General features: G+C 41.4%; 1 protein-coding gene across 2 annotated transcripts in view; it reads left to right on the top strand.

The window, feature by feature from the left end:
• The window catches only part of Kif16b (kinesin family member 16B), a 264,333-nt gene that overhangs the window by 163,243 nt on the left and 85,526 nt on the right, over nt 1-15,564 (top strand). The window contains exons 18-23 of one of the 2 annotated variants that reach the window (XM_042666397.1): nt 88-141; nt 1,776-3,134; nt 7,435-7,587; nt 9,800-9,896; nt 11,500-11,550; nt 12,846-15,235. In XM_042666397.1, the coding sequence (XP_042522331.1) occupies nt 88-141; nt 1,776-3,134; nt 7,435-7,587; nt 9,800-9,896; nt 11,500-11,550; nt 12,846-14,939 (3,808 nt within the window). In that variant the 3' untranslated portion in view covers nt 14,940-15,235. Of the gene's footprint in view, nt 1-87; nt 142-1,775; nt 3,135-7,434; nt 7,588-9,799; nt 9,897-11,499; nt 11,551-12,845; nt 15,236-15,564 lie in introns of those variants that run through there. The other variant, XM_042666398.1, reaches the window with a different exon arrangement.

Genomic DNA, 15,564 nt, shown 5'->3' with positions numbered 1-15,564 from the left:
GATGCTCTCTGTAATGTGTAATTCTATACACACAGAGAGAAGAAAGCTCTCTCACAAAAGTGACTTCTTTCCATCTGATTTTATTAGACTTGAATTTGAGAGACAGCAGCGTGAAGAACTTGAAAAATTGGAGAGTAAAAGGTAAGCCATGTGGAGGTGGAGCTTCAACAGTACTGTCATAGGTGGGTTCTTTCTCTTAATATGTTGGGCTGACCCCATCTGTGTCTGTTCCAATGTTGCTTATAGGTAATTGCTTCTTAAAAAGTAGTTGGGGTTTACTTCATATTTAAAATTTTAGAAAAAGTACATCTTTAAATACATGTGAGAAAGAGGGAATAGAGTCAGTAAGCAGATTTAATATTCCAAATATATGTTTAAATTCGACTTAAAGCCTATTTTTTTCTAAATAATGGCTCTTGAGTTTTTAAAAAGACAAAAGAATCAATGTGGGGGGTGTAGTTGTGGAGATGGGAGGGAAGGGATGGTAGAGGGAAAACAAAGGAGAAGGCAACAATGCTTGATAAGAAATGTGCTCATTACCTTGCTCATTACCTTGTAACCCCTCTGTACAGTATTTTCACAATAAAAAACTTACTTAAAAAAAAAGAATCAATGAAAGAACAAATAAGAACTTCCCTTCCTTATTAAGAATTCCTCCTCCTCCTTTTGTGGGGCTGAATATCATAACCAGGACCTTGCATGTGACCCCTATGCCTAGTTTTTTGCAAGGGGGTGGGGATATTTGTTCATTTTTTTTTTTTTTTTGTTTTGAAATAGGGTCTTACTTACAGCACACTCTGGCCTGGAACTCATGATCTTCCTGCTGTGCCCCCACACCCAGCTACCTATCCCCTACCTTCTTAAAATTCTTCCCTATGTTATTAAACTGCCAGTATTCTCCAACCTGTAATTAACCACAGAGAATTAATTGCAGCTAGACATGTATTTTCTAGACCCTGTAGTGTAAATGTCACACAGGAGTCAGTTTCCCTTCCAGCCTCATACAGGGCAGTGTTTTGCTGGGTCAGAAGATGGAGGCTGTATGCACACTGTCATTTCACACTCTTCAATAGAGCAATCCCAACCTCCTCTCCTTGAGTTAGTACCCTGTCAGGGTCAGCTGTATTCAAGAGAAAATATATGATCTAACCCCCAGGGTCATGCATTTGAATGTTGTAGTGTGTATTTCAGTTATTTTCAGTGTTATGCATTAATAAACTAATATTTGGTACCATTTGGTGATCCCCTCTGGTCCTAAAATAGTGATTAAATGCTAAGCAGCATGTAGTTATTTGAGCTGGAACAATGAACTGTCGATTATCTTGACTTTGATATTTGACCCTGGTGAGTTGAAGACAGCATGAGCATTTTTATTTAGTGTCACTTTGTAACTGAACTTCTGTGGAGTTTAAGTCATTGGGCTGACTAAAATTATTCACATTTAAATTTAAATTGGACATGGTTCTGTCTCTTTGAGCTCTGGGGGCTCTTTTAATTATATCATGCATAACACATTATGATTCTATGCTCCACAAAGAAATGAAATCAGAGGCTACTTCAGGAGACTAGGCAGATGATATGTTGGACAGTTAAACAATAAAAAAAAAAAATCAAACAGTGTACTACTGCCAATTTGAAAGGAAGGCCCTTCCTATCTTTTTGTGAAGAAGAATTTGGCTTTGTGTTGTGTGCATTTCCAGAATGTTCTAGTTAGGGAAAAGTTAGAGCAGTGATTGAATGTAGTGATCAAATAATGATGAGTGTTTGCCTTGCAGGAAGCTCATTGAAGAAATGGAGGAAAAGCAGAAGTCAGACAAGGCTGCACTGGAGCGGATGCAGCAGGAAGTGGAGACCCAACGCAAAGAGACAGAGATCGTGCAGCTCCAGATCCGCAAGCAGGAGGAGAGCCTCAAACGTCGCAGCTTCCACATTGAGAACAAGCTCAAGGACTTGCTTGCCGAGAAGGAAAAGTTTGAGGAGGAAAGACTGAGGGAGCAGCAGGAGATCGAACTGCAGAAGAAGAGACAGGAGGAAGAGAGCTTGCTTCGCATCAAAGAAGAGCTTCAGCGGCTCCAAGAGCTCAACCACAGCGAGCAGGCAGAGAAGGTGCAGATATCCCAAGAACTGGACCGCCTCCACAGGGAAAAAGATGAGCAGTGTGCCAAGCTGGGGCTGGAGAAAAGGAGACTGGAAGAGGAAGAGAAGGAGCAGGTGCTGCTCGTGGCCCACCTGGAGGAGCAGCTGCGAGAGAAGCAGCAGATGACCCCACTGCTGCAGCTGGGTGAGGTCCAGCGAGTAGAGGAGGAAAAGAAGGACCTGGAAGGCATTCGGGAAGCCCTTCTGCAGGCCAGGGAAGCTCAGGCTGGAGGTGATCAAGATGGCGAGGAGCTAGAAAAGGCTCAGCTGCATTTCTTGGAGTTCAAGAAAAGGCAGCTTATTGGACTAGCAAAGATGGAGGAGGACATGGTCCAGCAGAAAGACCTCCTGAGAACAGCAGTCCAAGAAGAGCAAAAAACCCTCAAGCATTTAAAATATGAAAACCATGAGATATCTAGACTGTTAGAAAGAAATGATGGTAGTGTCCCAAATGCCACTGGTGTGGCTGAAGATTTAGAAAACATAAAGACAGCAGAGTACAGGCTACAGTATAAGGAGCGTCAGCTACAGTATCTTCTGCAGAATCACCTGCCAGCTCTGTTGGAAGAAAAGAAGAAAGTGCTTGAAATCCTTGACCAAGGCTCTCTGGGCTTAGACAATACTCTTTATCAAGTCGAAAAGGAAATCGAAGAAAAAGAAGAACAGCTTGCCCAGTACCAAGCCAGAGCCAATGAGCTGCAGCAACTCCAAGCTACCTTCGAATTCACTGCCAACGTGGCCCGGCAGGAAGAGAAAGTGAGGAAGAAGGAAAAGGAGATCCTGGAGTCCCAGGAGAAGCAGCAAAGAGAGGCACTGGAGAGGGCTGTGGCCAAGTTGGAGAGGAGACGATCTGCCCTGCAGAGGCACTCCACCCTGGGCCTGGAGATCCAAGAACAGAGGCAGAAACTCACTACTCTCAGAGGCAGCAGCAGTGAGCAAGCAGGACTCCAGGCAGGCCTGGAAGCTGAGCAGGAGGCCCTGGAGAAGGACCGGGAGAGGTGAGAGGAGGACAGGGCGAGTGTGACGGATGGTCGAGGCCCATTGGTGGCTCTTTTCCTACCCCTCAGGATATATTTCTTAATGTCTTAAAGTGATTATTTGTTAATTCTTTTATTATTTGTTAATGCCTATATTCTCTAATATATAAGCAAATAAGATTGTGCTTTTAGAATTGTTGGTCCAGTGTTGAAAAAAACACAAAAACCAAAACCCTTCCAGTGACTTAAGGAATGAATGCTTTTATAGGCTGATAAATTTATGAGTCTGAGCAAGCTTCGTTCTTCATCCCTTCTCTCCCTTCCTCCATCACTCTCTCTCTCTTGCCCTTTCCTGTACCCTTTCTACTGCCCCTCTCATATTAACCCTCTCTGCCTTCTTCTCTTTCTCACTTACCATCGCCTCCCTTTCTCCTCAGTATACTACTTCACATGAGGTATTTCAGTTTTCCATGACCAATACTTGCTACAATAGGGCAGCACCCCAGATTTTATGCTGTCCTGACCTAGGGAGAGCTGAAATCCAATATTTCCCTCATACCTATTAAGTCACATTTGAGACGAGGCCTCAGGACTCTTAGAAAAACCATCTATCAACCCAACGGACAAACTCTTCAGATGATCGTGAACACAATGGGATATTCCCACATGGTTGCAGCTATCACATACTACATACCCGCATCATCCATATTTTGTATTATGAAAAACAAGGCACAGAAAATAGCACTCTTTGTGGCAAGGAAAGAATCTTCATTGTTCTTTGTTGATTCCCTGTCACCAGGCTTACCAGCCATAGGTGAATGAATACACAAGTATGAAAACATCTTTTCTGATAGCTCTGAAGGCATGATGCAAAGACTCTCAGAAAGGCTCTGGGATACTTTGTTTGAACATTATTTAGTTTGGAGATCTACAGAGAAGTTATACTCTGGTCCCACCCCTTCCTTCCAGAATGGCCTTGAGCAAGATGTCTCTTCAATGGCCCTCACTGTCTACACAGAGATGGGGAGATCAGACATCTGTGAATTTTCTTTTTTTTAAATTATTTTTTAAATAAGTTTTTTTATTGTGAAAATACCATACAGAGGGGTTACAATTACATGAGTAAGGTAATGAGTACATTTCTTATCAAGCATTGTTGCCTCCTCTTTTGTTTTTCCCCTACCTTCCCTGCCCTCCCATCTCTACAACTACACTACCCCCAACCCCATGAATTTTCTTTTACTTTCAGATCCATTGGTCAGTGGAGGTCTTAACTGAAGTCCAGGTTGCAAGGCCTAGAATGTTACTTTGTCACACCCATAACACTACCACTTGAGTAGAAATCCTATCTACTTGCCTTAAGTCACCTCCAGCTTGTCATTTGGCAGAGGTATAGGGTCCCTTGCTGAGGACAAGACAAGACCTACTCAGCCGGGTCCTCTGGCCTTTGCTCTTCATCTTTCCTGAGAAGGTCAAGGCAACTTCCTTTTAAATGATGGGCTTATACTGAGGATTGTATTAGCAACTGCTCTCTAATAATTCCTTCAAGCAAAGTAACAGTCAAAAACCATCATGCTATTATTTCAGAGAAGTAGGTCGGAGGTTTAAGAAAACTATTGCAGGTATAGTATGTCAATGAAATTACTGAACAAGGCTCCAGCCCCAGGGAATTTAAAAGTAGTGGAGGGCATGCTCTCAATTTGTGTCCTGCAGTGTGCAGTAAGAGTGCAGCTGAGTTTTTAGCTTGATGTCCCTGGCTTTTGTCAACCAGTCATTTAGTATTCATACTCAGTAAGAATGGACATGAGTGTGATTTTGTGTACGTGGTTTCCCAATGTCAGCGTATCTCTAAAACCCACCAAAGGAGACCTTTAGCTTTTTGGTTTTTGATGAAGTTAATTTTGCTAAGATCTAGTTCAGCTCACTAAAGTTCAGGTTATTTGCAGTGCCCTTGCGGCTTTCTGTGGGTGTTGCTATTATATTTTTATTTTATTTTTTGCAGTGGGGGGTGAGAGGGCCCTCCTTACCCCAAAGTATGCTCTGTGAGATCTGACCTGGACCCTTGTGAAATTTCACGAGTATGAAATAGTAAGTTCATATGAGAGCAGACTGGACAATAGTACACTGAGTGTCATTTTTCCATAGTCTTTTAGTGCTTTATGAGCAAGGTTTAATTCCTGTGTGTGTGTCTGCGCACGTGTGCAAGCATGTGCACGCATGTGCATGCACGCACCAGTAGTGGAGCTTCAACTTAGGGATGCTGTCTCTTAGCTTTTCACTCAAGATTGGTGCTCTACTACTTGAGCCACAGCTCTAGTTCCAGCTTTTTGGTGGTTAATTGGGGATAAGAACCTCACAAACTTTCCTGCCCTGGCTGACTTTAGATCATGATCCTCAGATCTTAGCCTCCTGAGTTGCTAGGAGGTACCTGGCTAGTTCCTTTTCTTGTCTTCTTTTCAGCTGAACACAGGCTGGCCAACTGAACACATCAGGCAGCCCCCTAAGAGAAATCCTCCTGTCGTCATGGTAGCCATAACAGAGGAACACTGTTACTACACATATTTAATACTATTTTCTTATCAGAAAGAATAATAATTATGTTTAATCATGATGACTTCAATAATAGCAATAATAATGCTCACCATGCAAAGTAATTCTGTGTAACTCAAACTTTGTATGTATGTTGTCAAGATATACCATCATCCTCATTGGAGAATTTGATCTTGAAATGGTTTTGAAGCCACTGGGAAACAGTTTGGAAGTGGCAGAGCAGTGATTTGGGTCTAGATCTATTTCCCACATAGCTCTGAGTTCTCCTATCTATCGACCATGTGACTTCCTGTTATAGAGATGGGCCAGTTCTTCCCATTGGGATGCTCTGTTTGTCCCTTACCACCTGTATATATCTCTGTGTTCAGGACCCTAGCCCTTTTGTGCTGGTCCTCTGTCCTAGCCTTTAAGGATGCCTTGGAGTAATGCAGGCATCTTCTTAACTATAAACATTGCTAGTTACCTGCTTATATCCCACTTGCTTTCCTTGATATGGTTGAGGAGAGCCCATCACTTTATACTACTGTTGAATCCTTAGTCCTTCCTGTTCTGAAAATACTGGATGCTCTACAAATTGATGCTCAGGAAATGCTTGGTGATAGGCAAATGAAGACCTGAGCTAACTTGTACACTGCCTTGTGTGAAACCCCAGAGAGATTCTATTGGTAATCCCACCATGATCATGTCTCTGGGAGTTAAGAGCGTGGCTTTTATGTTTAGAAAAGATCAGTCACCTTGCTGTTGGTGACAATAGAAGGCAGACAGCATCATGATGTGTCAGTACCTGAATTAGAATCTGAGGTTTGGAACTTTTGGAAATTAGAAACATTAGCTGACTCTCTTACTGAAAGACTCAGATTGAAATAACCTGCCCATAGTCACAGAGTAAGTGAGCGAGCTACAGCCCTTAGCTACTGAATCTTAGATCCAAATGTGCTAGAAAGCTTGGTTCTAGTCTTGCCTGTTGGCCCCACATTCAAGCATGCCTAGGTCAGCAGTAGAATGTCCTTACATACAGCTGATCATATTAGATGTATTGTTTATCATTTGGTTCTTCAATAATTCATAGCTTATTTCAATTTCTTACAAACTCAATGACTTTCCTGTGTGTGTGTGTGTGTGTGTGTGTGTGTGTGTGTGTATGTATGTCTCTGTCTCTGTGTCTGTCTCTCTCTGTCTCTCTCTCTGTCTCTCTGTCTGTCTCTCTCTCTCTCTCTCTCTGTCTCCCTCACCTCCCCTTCTCTTTCCCACTCCCTCTGCCTAGGCCAGTGCACTTCTGTGTTTTCTGGCATAGCTTCTTTGCTCAGATTGCTTTCTGTACCTGGAGCATCCTTCACCATCATCTCCAAATGCCAATTTTCTCCTGGCCTTGGGAGTCTCAGAATGGCCTTGCTCATAAAGTTCCTTGTAGTTCAATAATTTCTAAGAGCTCTTTGAAACGTATATCTGATTGTCAAGTGGAAGTATTTTACAGAAACCCAATATGTAGTTCACATTAAAGACCCAGAATCTTACACAACAGCCTCAGGAACTTGCTTGGAACACAGTGGCAGTGTCTTTGCCCATGTGAGTCAAGTACTCCAGCTTTAGGATACCAGCAACACTTATTCTGGACCCTTCTATGGTTCCTTTTCATCTTAACTGTCTTACCGGTATGTGACAATTAAAGGTTAGATCCATTTTTTGTCCATTTTTAGAACAATGTTTTACATAACCAGATGCTTAAGAAATACTACTAATAAACAAATTTATGTGGTTCCTATTTGTTTAGGTTAGAGCATGAAATCCAGCAGCTGAAGCAGAAAATCTGTGATGTTGATGGGATTCAGAGAGATCATTGTGGGACCCTGGAAGGAAAGATGGCTTCTTCCAGTTTACCATCGACTGCTGAAAAGCCTCCACTGGCTCCCCTGTTGGATGCCAGGTACTAAGCATTAAATGGTGCTATTCGTCCCTTGAAGTTGATTTGATAACTCCTTAAACCCATATTGTCTAGTTTGCTTATGTTGGGTCTCTCAAAGGCAGCTGTATAAAAGTCTCTGTCTATATCAGCTGCTGCCTGGCTGGGGATGGGGTGAAGGATCATATGGAGGAAATCAAAGACCTCTGAGAAGTGGTCTGCCAAATCTAAGGAATCTTGGTGTACATAATTTGTGTGAGAGGTAGAATGAAAAGGTGTAGAGAAGCAGACCTATCCAGAACAAAGTGCAGTGTGACCAGGTTGAAAACCACCAAGCTCAAGAATTAATTGAGTTGTAGCATGAAGAATCTTGTGCTGATAATTACTAAGTCATTGACTAAAAACAGGTGAAGAAGCCGGGCACCTGTGTCTCATGCCTATAATCCTAGCTACCCAGGAGGCTGAGATCTGAGGATTGAGTTTCAAAGCCAGCCCAGGCAGCAAAGTCCATGAGACTCTTATTTCTAGTTAACCATCAAAATGCCCGAAGTGACTTGTGGCTCAAATGGTAGAGCTCTAGTCTTGATCACAAAAAACTCAGGTACAGTGCCCAGGCCTCAAGTTCAAGCCAAAATAACAAAACAAAATAAACCAAAAAAACCTGTTGAAATTTGTTATAAACGTTGTATTAGTACTTTCAAAATGACCATGTATGGTATGTATCTATTGTAAATAGATAGATAAATGCAGAAACAAATATATATATATATATATATATATATATACATATATATATGCAATTTTACTATAATCAAATAACTTGCAACCTTGGTGACCTTGTAAATTGTTCTGTAGCCTGTATTACTCAGATAAATCAACTTAATCATTCTTTGCCTATAAGAAAACAGTGATTGTTTTCCTCTGCCCCATCTGTATCAGGGTGACACTGCCAACTGTATAGTCTTGGGGCTTGAATCTAAAGAGATGAGTATTTGGATATCAAGATATACTCAGAATGATATGAGCCTCCTTTGTAATCCTTCAGTATAGGCCTGTATTGTCCATGGCCCTAGTTTACAATTTCAGTAACAGTGAGGGGATGTCATTGTAAATGGCCTTAACTCATATTTGGTTGCATTTGATTTTGCCTTCAATACAAAAAGGTAAATATTGTACTTCATTTGGTATTTTGTGTTTAAAATATTTATCTCTTTGCCCAGCATTCTACAAAATTGTTTATTTGTTGGTCAGTAGCACACCAATGTTGACAAGATCATGAATTTATTTAGAAAGCAAAAGCAGATTTATTTATTTAGTGAATGTGCCAAGATATAAATGTGGAAAATAGTTTAAAATAATCCATCTAATCAGTGCCTATAGAATTATAGGAATGGGGCCTAGAACTGAGTCAGGTTTTATTTGTCCATTCAAAGTCACAGGAGAAAGTTTTGGTTTGAGTAAATTCTCTAGACTGTATTCTTTCAGTGGAATAATTTTTAAAGACAAACTGGAGATTGGGCTGAAATTCACTGGGTTAAGGCTAATGGCTATATTTTATACTTTGTTTCACCTACGTTCTATGGGACATGTGATGTTACTTGACAACTACTTCATTTCTGTCCTGGCCCTGTGCAGACAATTTGGAAGGTGGAAACCACTAAGATGTGGTATCATTGACCAGGTGTAGGTAACTCACCCAGAGACAAGGCAGATGGAACAATGCACGATTGTAACATATTGTTCTTGAATAGCAATGATCGATAGACAGCATGGCTACTTTTTATTCTTTGTAATCCTCCCACATGAGGATTTATGATTGAGAAATGACTTGTGACTGAGAAATACCTATCATCCATTTCTGTGTGAGGAGATAGTGTTCTGTGTAGTGTTAGATCTGGATTCAGAGCCTCTGATTCATACAGACTAATTTTCTCCTATCCTGACTCATGTTTCCTCTAAGAAAATACAGAGAAGATTTGGATGGGGTGCTTTTATCTCCTTTCCAGTGTTAATATTCTACTTTGTGTAAAGTTCTGTCTCATTTGGGAAAAACCAGATGGTGATCACACAGCATTAGATACCTTAGAAAGAAGGAAATTGTTGAAGTTCTCGAGATGTTTTTATTATTTCCCATGTGTTTCAAATAGAATGAGACACTATATTGTGAGGAGTGTCATAAAGAACAATGTGGGAACTTAGAAATTATTCATATTTGTCCCATTACCATGGCTTTCAGGATCAATGCTTACATTGAAGAAGAAGTCCAAAGACGTCTTCAGGATTTGCACCGTGCCCTTGGTGATGCCAGCAATGCATCTGCAGATATTATGAAGGTGAGCTGATTGAACTAAGTTCACTTTTCAAGATCATCTTGTAAATCAATTATTGGTGCTGGAGAAATAGGTGGAGTCTTTTACTGCTGCTTATAAGACAATCCAGATGCTTAATAATCCAGAAGAAATATTAAATGCTGCTTAACAGTTCAGAGATAGGATTAAAAAGTAACTCATTTGCTAATTCTATGATTCCCAGGAAATGCTTAAGTGAATATTAAGTCTTCTAAAAGACTTAATACTTTGTTCACTTATTTAATTTATACAATTTCCACTTGCTACATATTTTGTTTTCCCTGAAAATAAAACCAATAACTAGAAGTATGTATTTAACTTTGTAAATTATCTGAAATAGAAATGTTTTCCCATGTATTTAACTTTGTAAATTATCTGAAATAGAAATGTTTTCCCTTAAAAAGATACATACATACTTGTAACAAGTTGATTTCTATCAAAATAGGGACAATTCATTTGTATTAGTATATGTTAATTGTCCAACATAATGTCTTCCCTTGCGACAGTTTCATGCATTCTTAGACTAGAACATTCATCTTGTCCACCACTCTGTTACTCTCCTATACTTCCTCCTCAATATTCTTCTCCACATCCCTAATAGTGCCACCTTTGATTTTATGTCCTTCCCTAGCTCTAAATTCCACATGGGAGAGAACACTGTTTTGGGGGGACTTTCTCACTTAAAATGTTGATTACTAATTCTGTGTGTATGTGTGTGTGTGTGTGTGTATAAAATGAGATAACCTACTGTACTTGATTTTGATACTCTGCATCTTGTATATACATATGTCTAATCTGGGGAGGGGAAGGGGAATAACAAAACACTGAAACAAGGACACAGGATGACCCATTACAACAAAGATACCTCCTGGACAGTATATTGGAAATGAACTTTACAACTTTGGGTGGCCAGGGTGGGGGGGGTAGGAGCTGGGGAGGGAAGGGATAGTGGGGCAGCAACAAGGAAGAGAGGGGCAACAATGATCGACAAGTAATGTGCTCACTGTCTTACTCATGTAACTGTAACCCCTCTGTACAACATCTGAACAATAAAAAATGAGATAATTCCATTCTTCTTTATGACTTAAGAGAACACCGCTGTATATATCTCATATTTTCTTTATCCAGTTATTGGGTCATGGATATACACAAGGCTTATTCCATGACTTGGCCATGGGGAATATTGCTGCTATAAACAAGAACTGTAGACATCCAGGGGTAGTGTAGCTAGATCCTATGGATTTTTCTATTTCTAACTTTTTGTGGTATCTCCACACTAATTTCCATATTGGAAGACAATTCATTTTTAACCTGCAAATTAAAAATAATCCTCACAAAAATCTTACTTGTAATACTATTCTTAGATTAAGATTAGGAAGTAAAGGTCCAGTTTTCCTCCCACCAGATAAATCAGTGAGAGTCATGTTTACCTTGGGAATGTAAATTCTACAGAAGAGTTGTCACTTTTAAATGACATGTATATTTCTATAGAATTTTGTTCTCATAAATACTTCTAATCAAATCAATTCTTTGCCTCTTTATGAACATGCTATAATTTAATATAGAGGGCTTTTTATTTTCTTTTCAGGATAATGAGAAACTTCACAATGGCACCATTCAACGTAAACTAAAATATGAGGTAGGTAATGATTTTTCAGATTGATAGGGTCGCTTAAATTATGGCTTGCTTGTGTGATTAAATTTTCTTAATGTTTAGTTGCATAATTAGAATTTTGAAGTCCCTGTGAGATTAATGGCTAATAGGGAAGGCAAGCTATTATATGGGCTTAAAATTAAACAGAATCCTGCAGGTTGAAAATGGCTTTGGCTTTATTTGAATGGCATGGTGGAGTGGTGCCCAGTTTCTAATTTGTAACAGTATCCTATCCTTGGTCTGCATTTGAAAGGTAGAATTACATAATCAGAATCAGATATGGGGTTTGGAAGTGAAACCGAGTACTTCTCAATGTTTTAAAAACCCTGTTCAGTTTACGAACTGTGAGTTGGCCATAGTACAAAGGAAACACTCTTGATTGATCAGCTTATTTCTCTGGTGGATTGTCAAACTAATGTTTATTTGGGCATACATTTTATAGGGCTGTACTTGTATCTGCTTGTACTAAGGGGCATGTCCTTCCTGTATGGTCCAAAAGTAAAAAAAGAAAAAAAAAAGCCACATAGTAGAAATCTTCTCACCACTATCCCTACATTATTAAACAGGGAGTCAGAGGGTGAATGCTACATTGTGGGCTTCAGTGATTTTGACCATGGCCATCTCCACTCGCCTGTAATGACATTGACCTCCTCTGGACACTCTGTAGCAAGTAACCTAGGCACAACAAAGGTGTTTCCTTCTTCCCTTGTGTCTGTGGTGCTGGGCACACAGTGGATATGCCATAGGCCTTTGTGGTGATGGTTTGTAGGTAATGGTGGTAACAGTCTAGCCAGGAGGACACAATTAAGAATTACCATGAAAACAAGGAAGCAGAAAGAGAGAAACCTAGCCAGATTGGAGTTTTTGTAAACTTCTTTTGGCTTTGCTGGCTGATTTTCATTATGTATGCCCTGATTTATATTTTGGATATGTGCCCATGCAACTTACTGTGGCCTCTTAAACATGAGTTCAGAAGTGTTGGAATTTAATGTAGAGAAAATGAAGTCTTAGACCAAGAAATTGATACTGTGGATCAGTCCTATACAAGTCTACTTCTGTCAAAATACTCAACGATTGCTAAAATATGTAAGATGGAATTTAATGGGGTATAAATAAACCAGATCACCTATTCTCAAATCATGTCAATCATGGCTTTTACTTTAAACCTCTGAATTTAATCCGTACAAGGAAATCAATGCCTGCAAGAATCATCATGTGTAAACAGTTCACAGGAAGTGATAGCATGTCCCCATTTCAACTTCTTTTGACATCTTAAACAGAAAAGGCAGTTGCAGCCGACAGAACATATTGCCTCGCTTCTACCCAAAGACGCCACTGACCCTTCCATTAGAGAAGAGAGGAGGGAGGTGGATCAGAGCAACCTCTGGAACCACCCCATGGTGCACAGCATCTCGGGCCCCAAAGCTGCCTCTTCCATCTCACAAGACAGAAGAGATCTGTCCTCAGTTGCTGAGCCGCTACAGGATTGTGGTTACAAATGTTGCCATCTTGAGCCCTCTGGCCATCTTGAACCAAAATATTTTCAGCTGCTTAACAGAAGCTGTAGCAGAGGTACAGATGATTTCCAGGGGAAGCCAGAAAACGTGAGTGAGCTGATGAATCATGAAGATGAGCACAGCTTGGGAGTTGAGTCCAGCTGGACACTGCTGCAACACACATCCCAACGAGTGTCTATAAATAGCGGAAGCAAGCAGGCCAAGCATAGCAGGGTGCTCTGCTTTGTTCTCTCTGAAAGCACTTCTCAAGAGGAGAGCACATCAGGCTGCACGCCACTGAGCACAGAGGCCCCCACGTTCCCTTGGGAGCAGCCAGATGAGAAAGAATTAGCTGTTAAAAAGATTAGCTCTCCAGCGTCACTGATCAATATCAGGGCAGAAGGAGACCATGCACTGGGATATTTTTACCACAAGTTCTCAGACTTCTATAAAGACACCAGCAGTCACCTACTGCAGGCGGGCACCAAGGTGATTAACCAAGCCAAGCACGTGGGAAGCCTGTGTGACCCGAATGGGCTCACCTCCCAGGTGACGACATTGGTGAAAAGATTGCCCCTGCTGAGGCACTTACCCCTGGATGGGCCTTGGAGGTCCCCCGTGGCACCATCTGGGGGTCATCCTTATCCCAAAGCTCAGACTGGTAGCAGCAATAATGAAGAAACTAGAAACCCAAGGGCCCCAGAGAGCCCTAGGCCTTACACAGCTTCTGCCTTCACAGCGGTAGGTTTATCAGACTCTTCGCCAAGTTCGGTTAGCCATCTTGAATATGAAGATGCTCCAAAAAGCTCTGCCTTTAAACAGAGCTTTGTACAGTTCCCAGACCCAATGCTGCAACTTCAGGGACACTGTTTAGATGAACTCCTCAAGCAAGTGACTTATTTACTGCCCGAACATGCAGTTGGCATGAAAGATATCAAAGGCGTCTATTGGCTAGCTGTAGCCAACTGCGCAGAACCTGACCCTCAGGCAGCATGCTTGCTTCTCCTGCCCTCAGCCGTATACGCTGTGGTCCAGTCAAGTCACAGCCCAGGCTCAATGAGCATCTTTCATGCTCTCCCTCTCTCTGCACTACAGGAGATTCAAGTCGGCTTTGGTGGGCAGAGCATTCGGCTGCTGGGCTCTGCAGAGAGTCTCCTCCTCACTGTATTCACTTATAACAAACAGCTCTGTCAACAGTTCTGCTGGGACCTCCTGTGTGTCCTGCTGTCTGAGTCTGAAGCTGCTGCTTATGCAGACCATCCCTTACTCCAGCAAGATCTGGTTCAGCTTTCTCTTGATTGGAAGGCAGAAGTCCCGGATTTAGTGTTGGCAAATGGAGTTCACTTGTCGTCCCAGTTCCAGACAGCCGGGGTTGACATGATTTACTTTCTTCACGGAAATATGGAGGTCAGCATCCCTTCTCTAGCTGAGGTTCAGTTACTGCTCTACACCACGGTCAGAGTCGAGGGAGAGTATGGGTGCCAACCATGCCAGTCCCTGGTTGTTCTGAACACACACATCGCGCTCCTGAGGGAGGATCGTGTGTTTTATCCACATGCTCGCTCTCTAAACACACTCCCTCCTCGGACACAGTTTGAAGTGATCAGATGCCGTGCTTTAAGTGAGTTCAGGAATGTGGTTGTTCCAGAGAAGAAAAACTTTCTAACAGTAGAACTTATCTTCTTTGGAAGACTCAGGCTTGCTCTGGACTCTGGAAACAGCTTGCCTGCACACCTTCAAGACGCCCCCTGTACCTCGTTGCTGACTGCCTCTGGGTGTCTTCAGGGTGGTCACAGGGAGGCACCTGAGGTCTGGAAACTGACTTTCAATTCTCAGGATGAAGCTCTTTGGCTAATCTCACATTTGACAAGACTCTAGGGAGAAGACTTTTAAAGATGCAAGGGCATTTTATTTTGAGCTCTTTAATAAAATGGACATTAAGAAAACAGTCAAGGGGATATGAGTATTCAGTGAAGTTAATCGAATTGGAATTGGAAAGCAGCGGATCTCTGAAATTGAAAATGTAAAGATTTTAAATATAGTAAAATGAAAAGAGTTGATAGAAAAGAACTGATAAAAATCTTTATTGCCACCTGTTTCATTTTCTTGGAACTCAAGCTTGTAAATTTAGGCCTGCCTGATTATGTGTGAGTGATTAAAGCATTCTGATTGTTTAGCTTTGTGTCAATTTATAAGGCTGTAGCTTGGAATCTGTCTGTTTATACTAGTTGAAAAAATGCCCAGTCTGGCAGTGACCTCTGTTGATGGGCTTCTCGCTAGCTATGATTAGGGCAGCTATGAGGCTGTGCACACAATGCCTGCATCAAGCTTCCTATAAGGACCCCAAGCCTCTACCACATTCCTGGGCTGAAACAGCGAGGCATGCTCTGCAGTGCCTTCCTCCTTAGCTAATTGCCTGTTCCTTTCTCCTTTCATACTTTTGCACTGTCTCCTTTTATCCTGTGTGGTTTCAGCCCTGACAACTTCTATCCACCACACAATT

The sequence above is a fragment of the Dipodomys spectabilis genome, unplaced genomic scaffold, assembly GCF_019054845.1.
Source record: "Dipodomys spectabilis isolate Male_0828 unplaced genomic scaffold, ASM1905484v1 ptg000365l, whole genome shotgun sequence".
Lineage (NCBI taxonomy): Eukaryota > Metazoa > Chordata > Mammalia > Rodentia > Heteromyidae > Dipodomys > Dipodomys spectabilis.
This window is presented reverse-complemented; position numbering and strand designations above follow the sequence as displayed.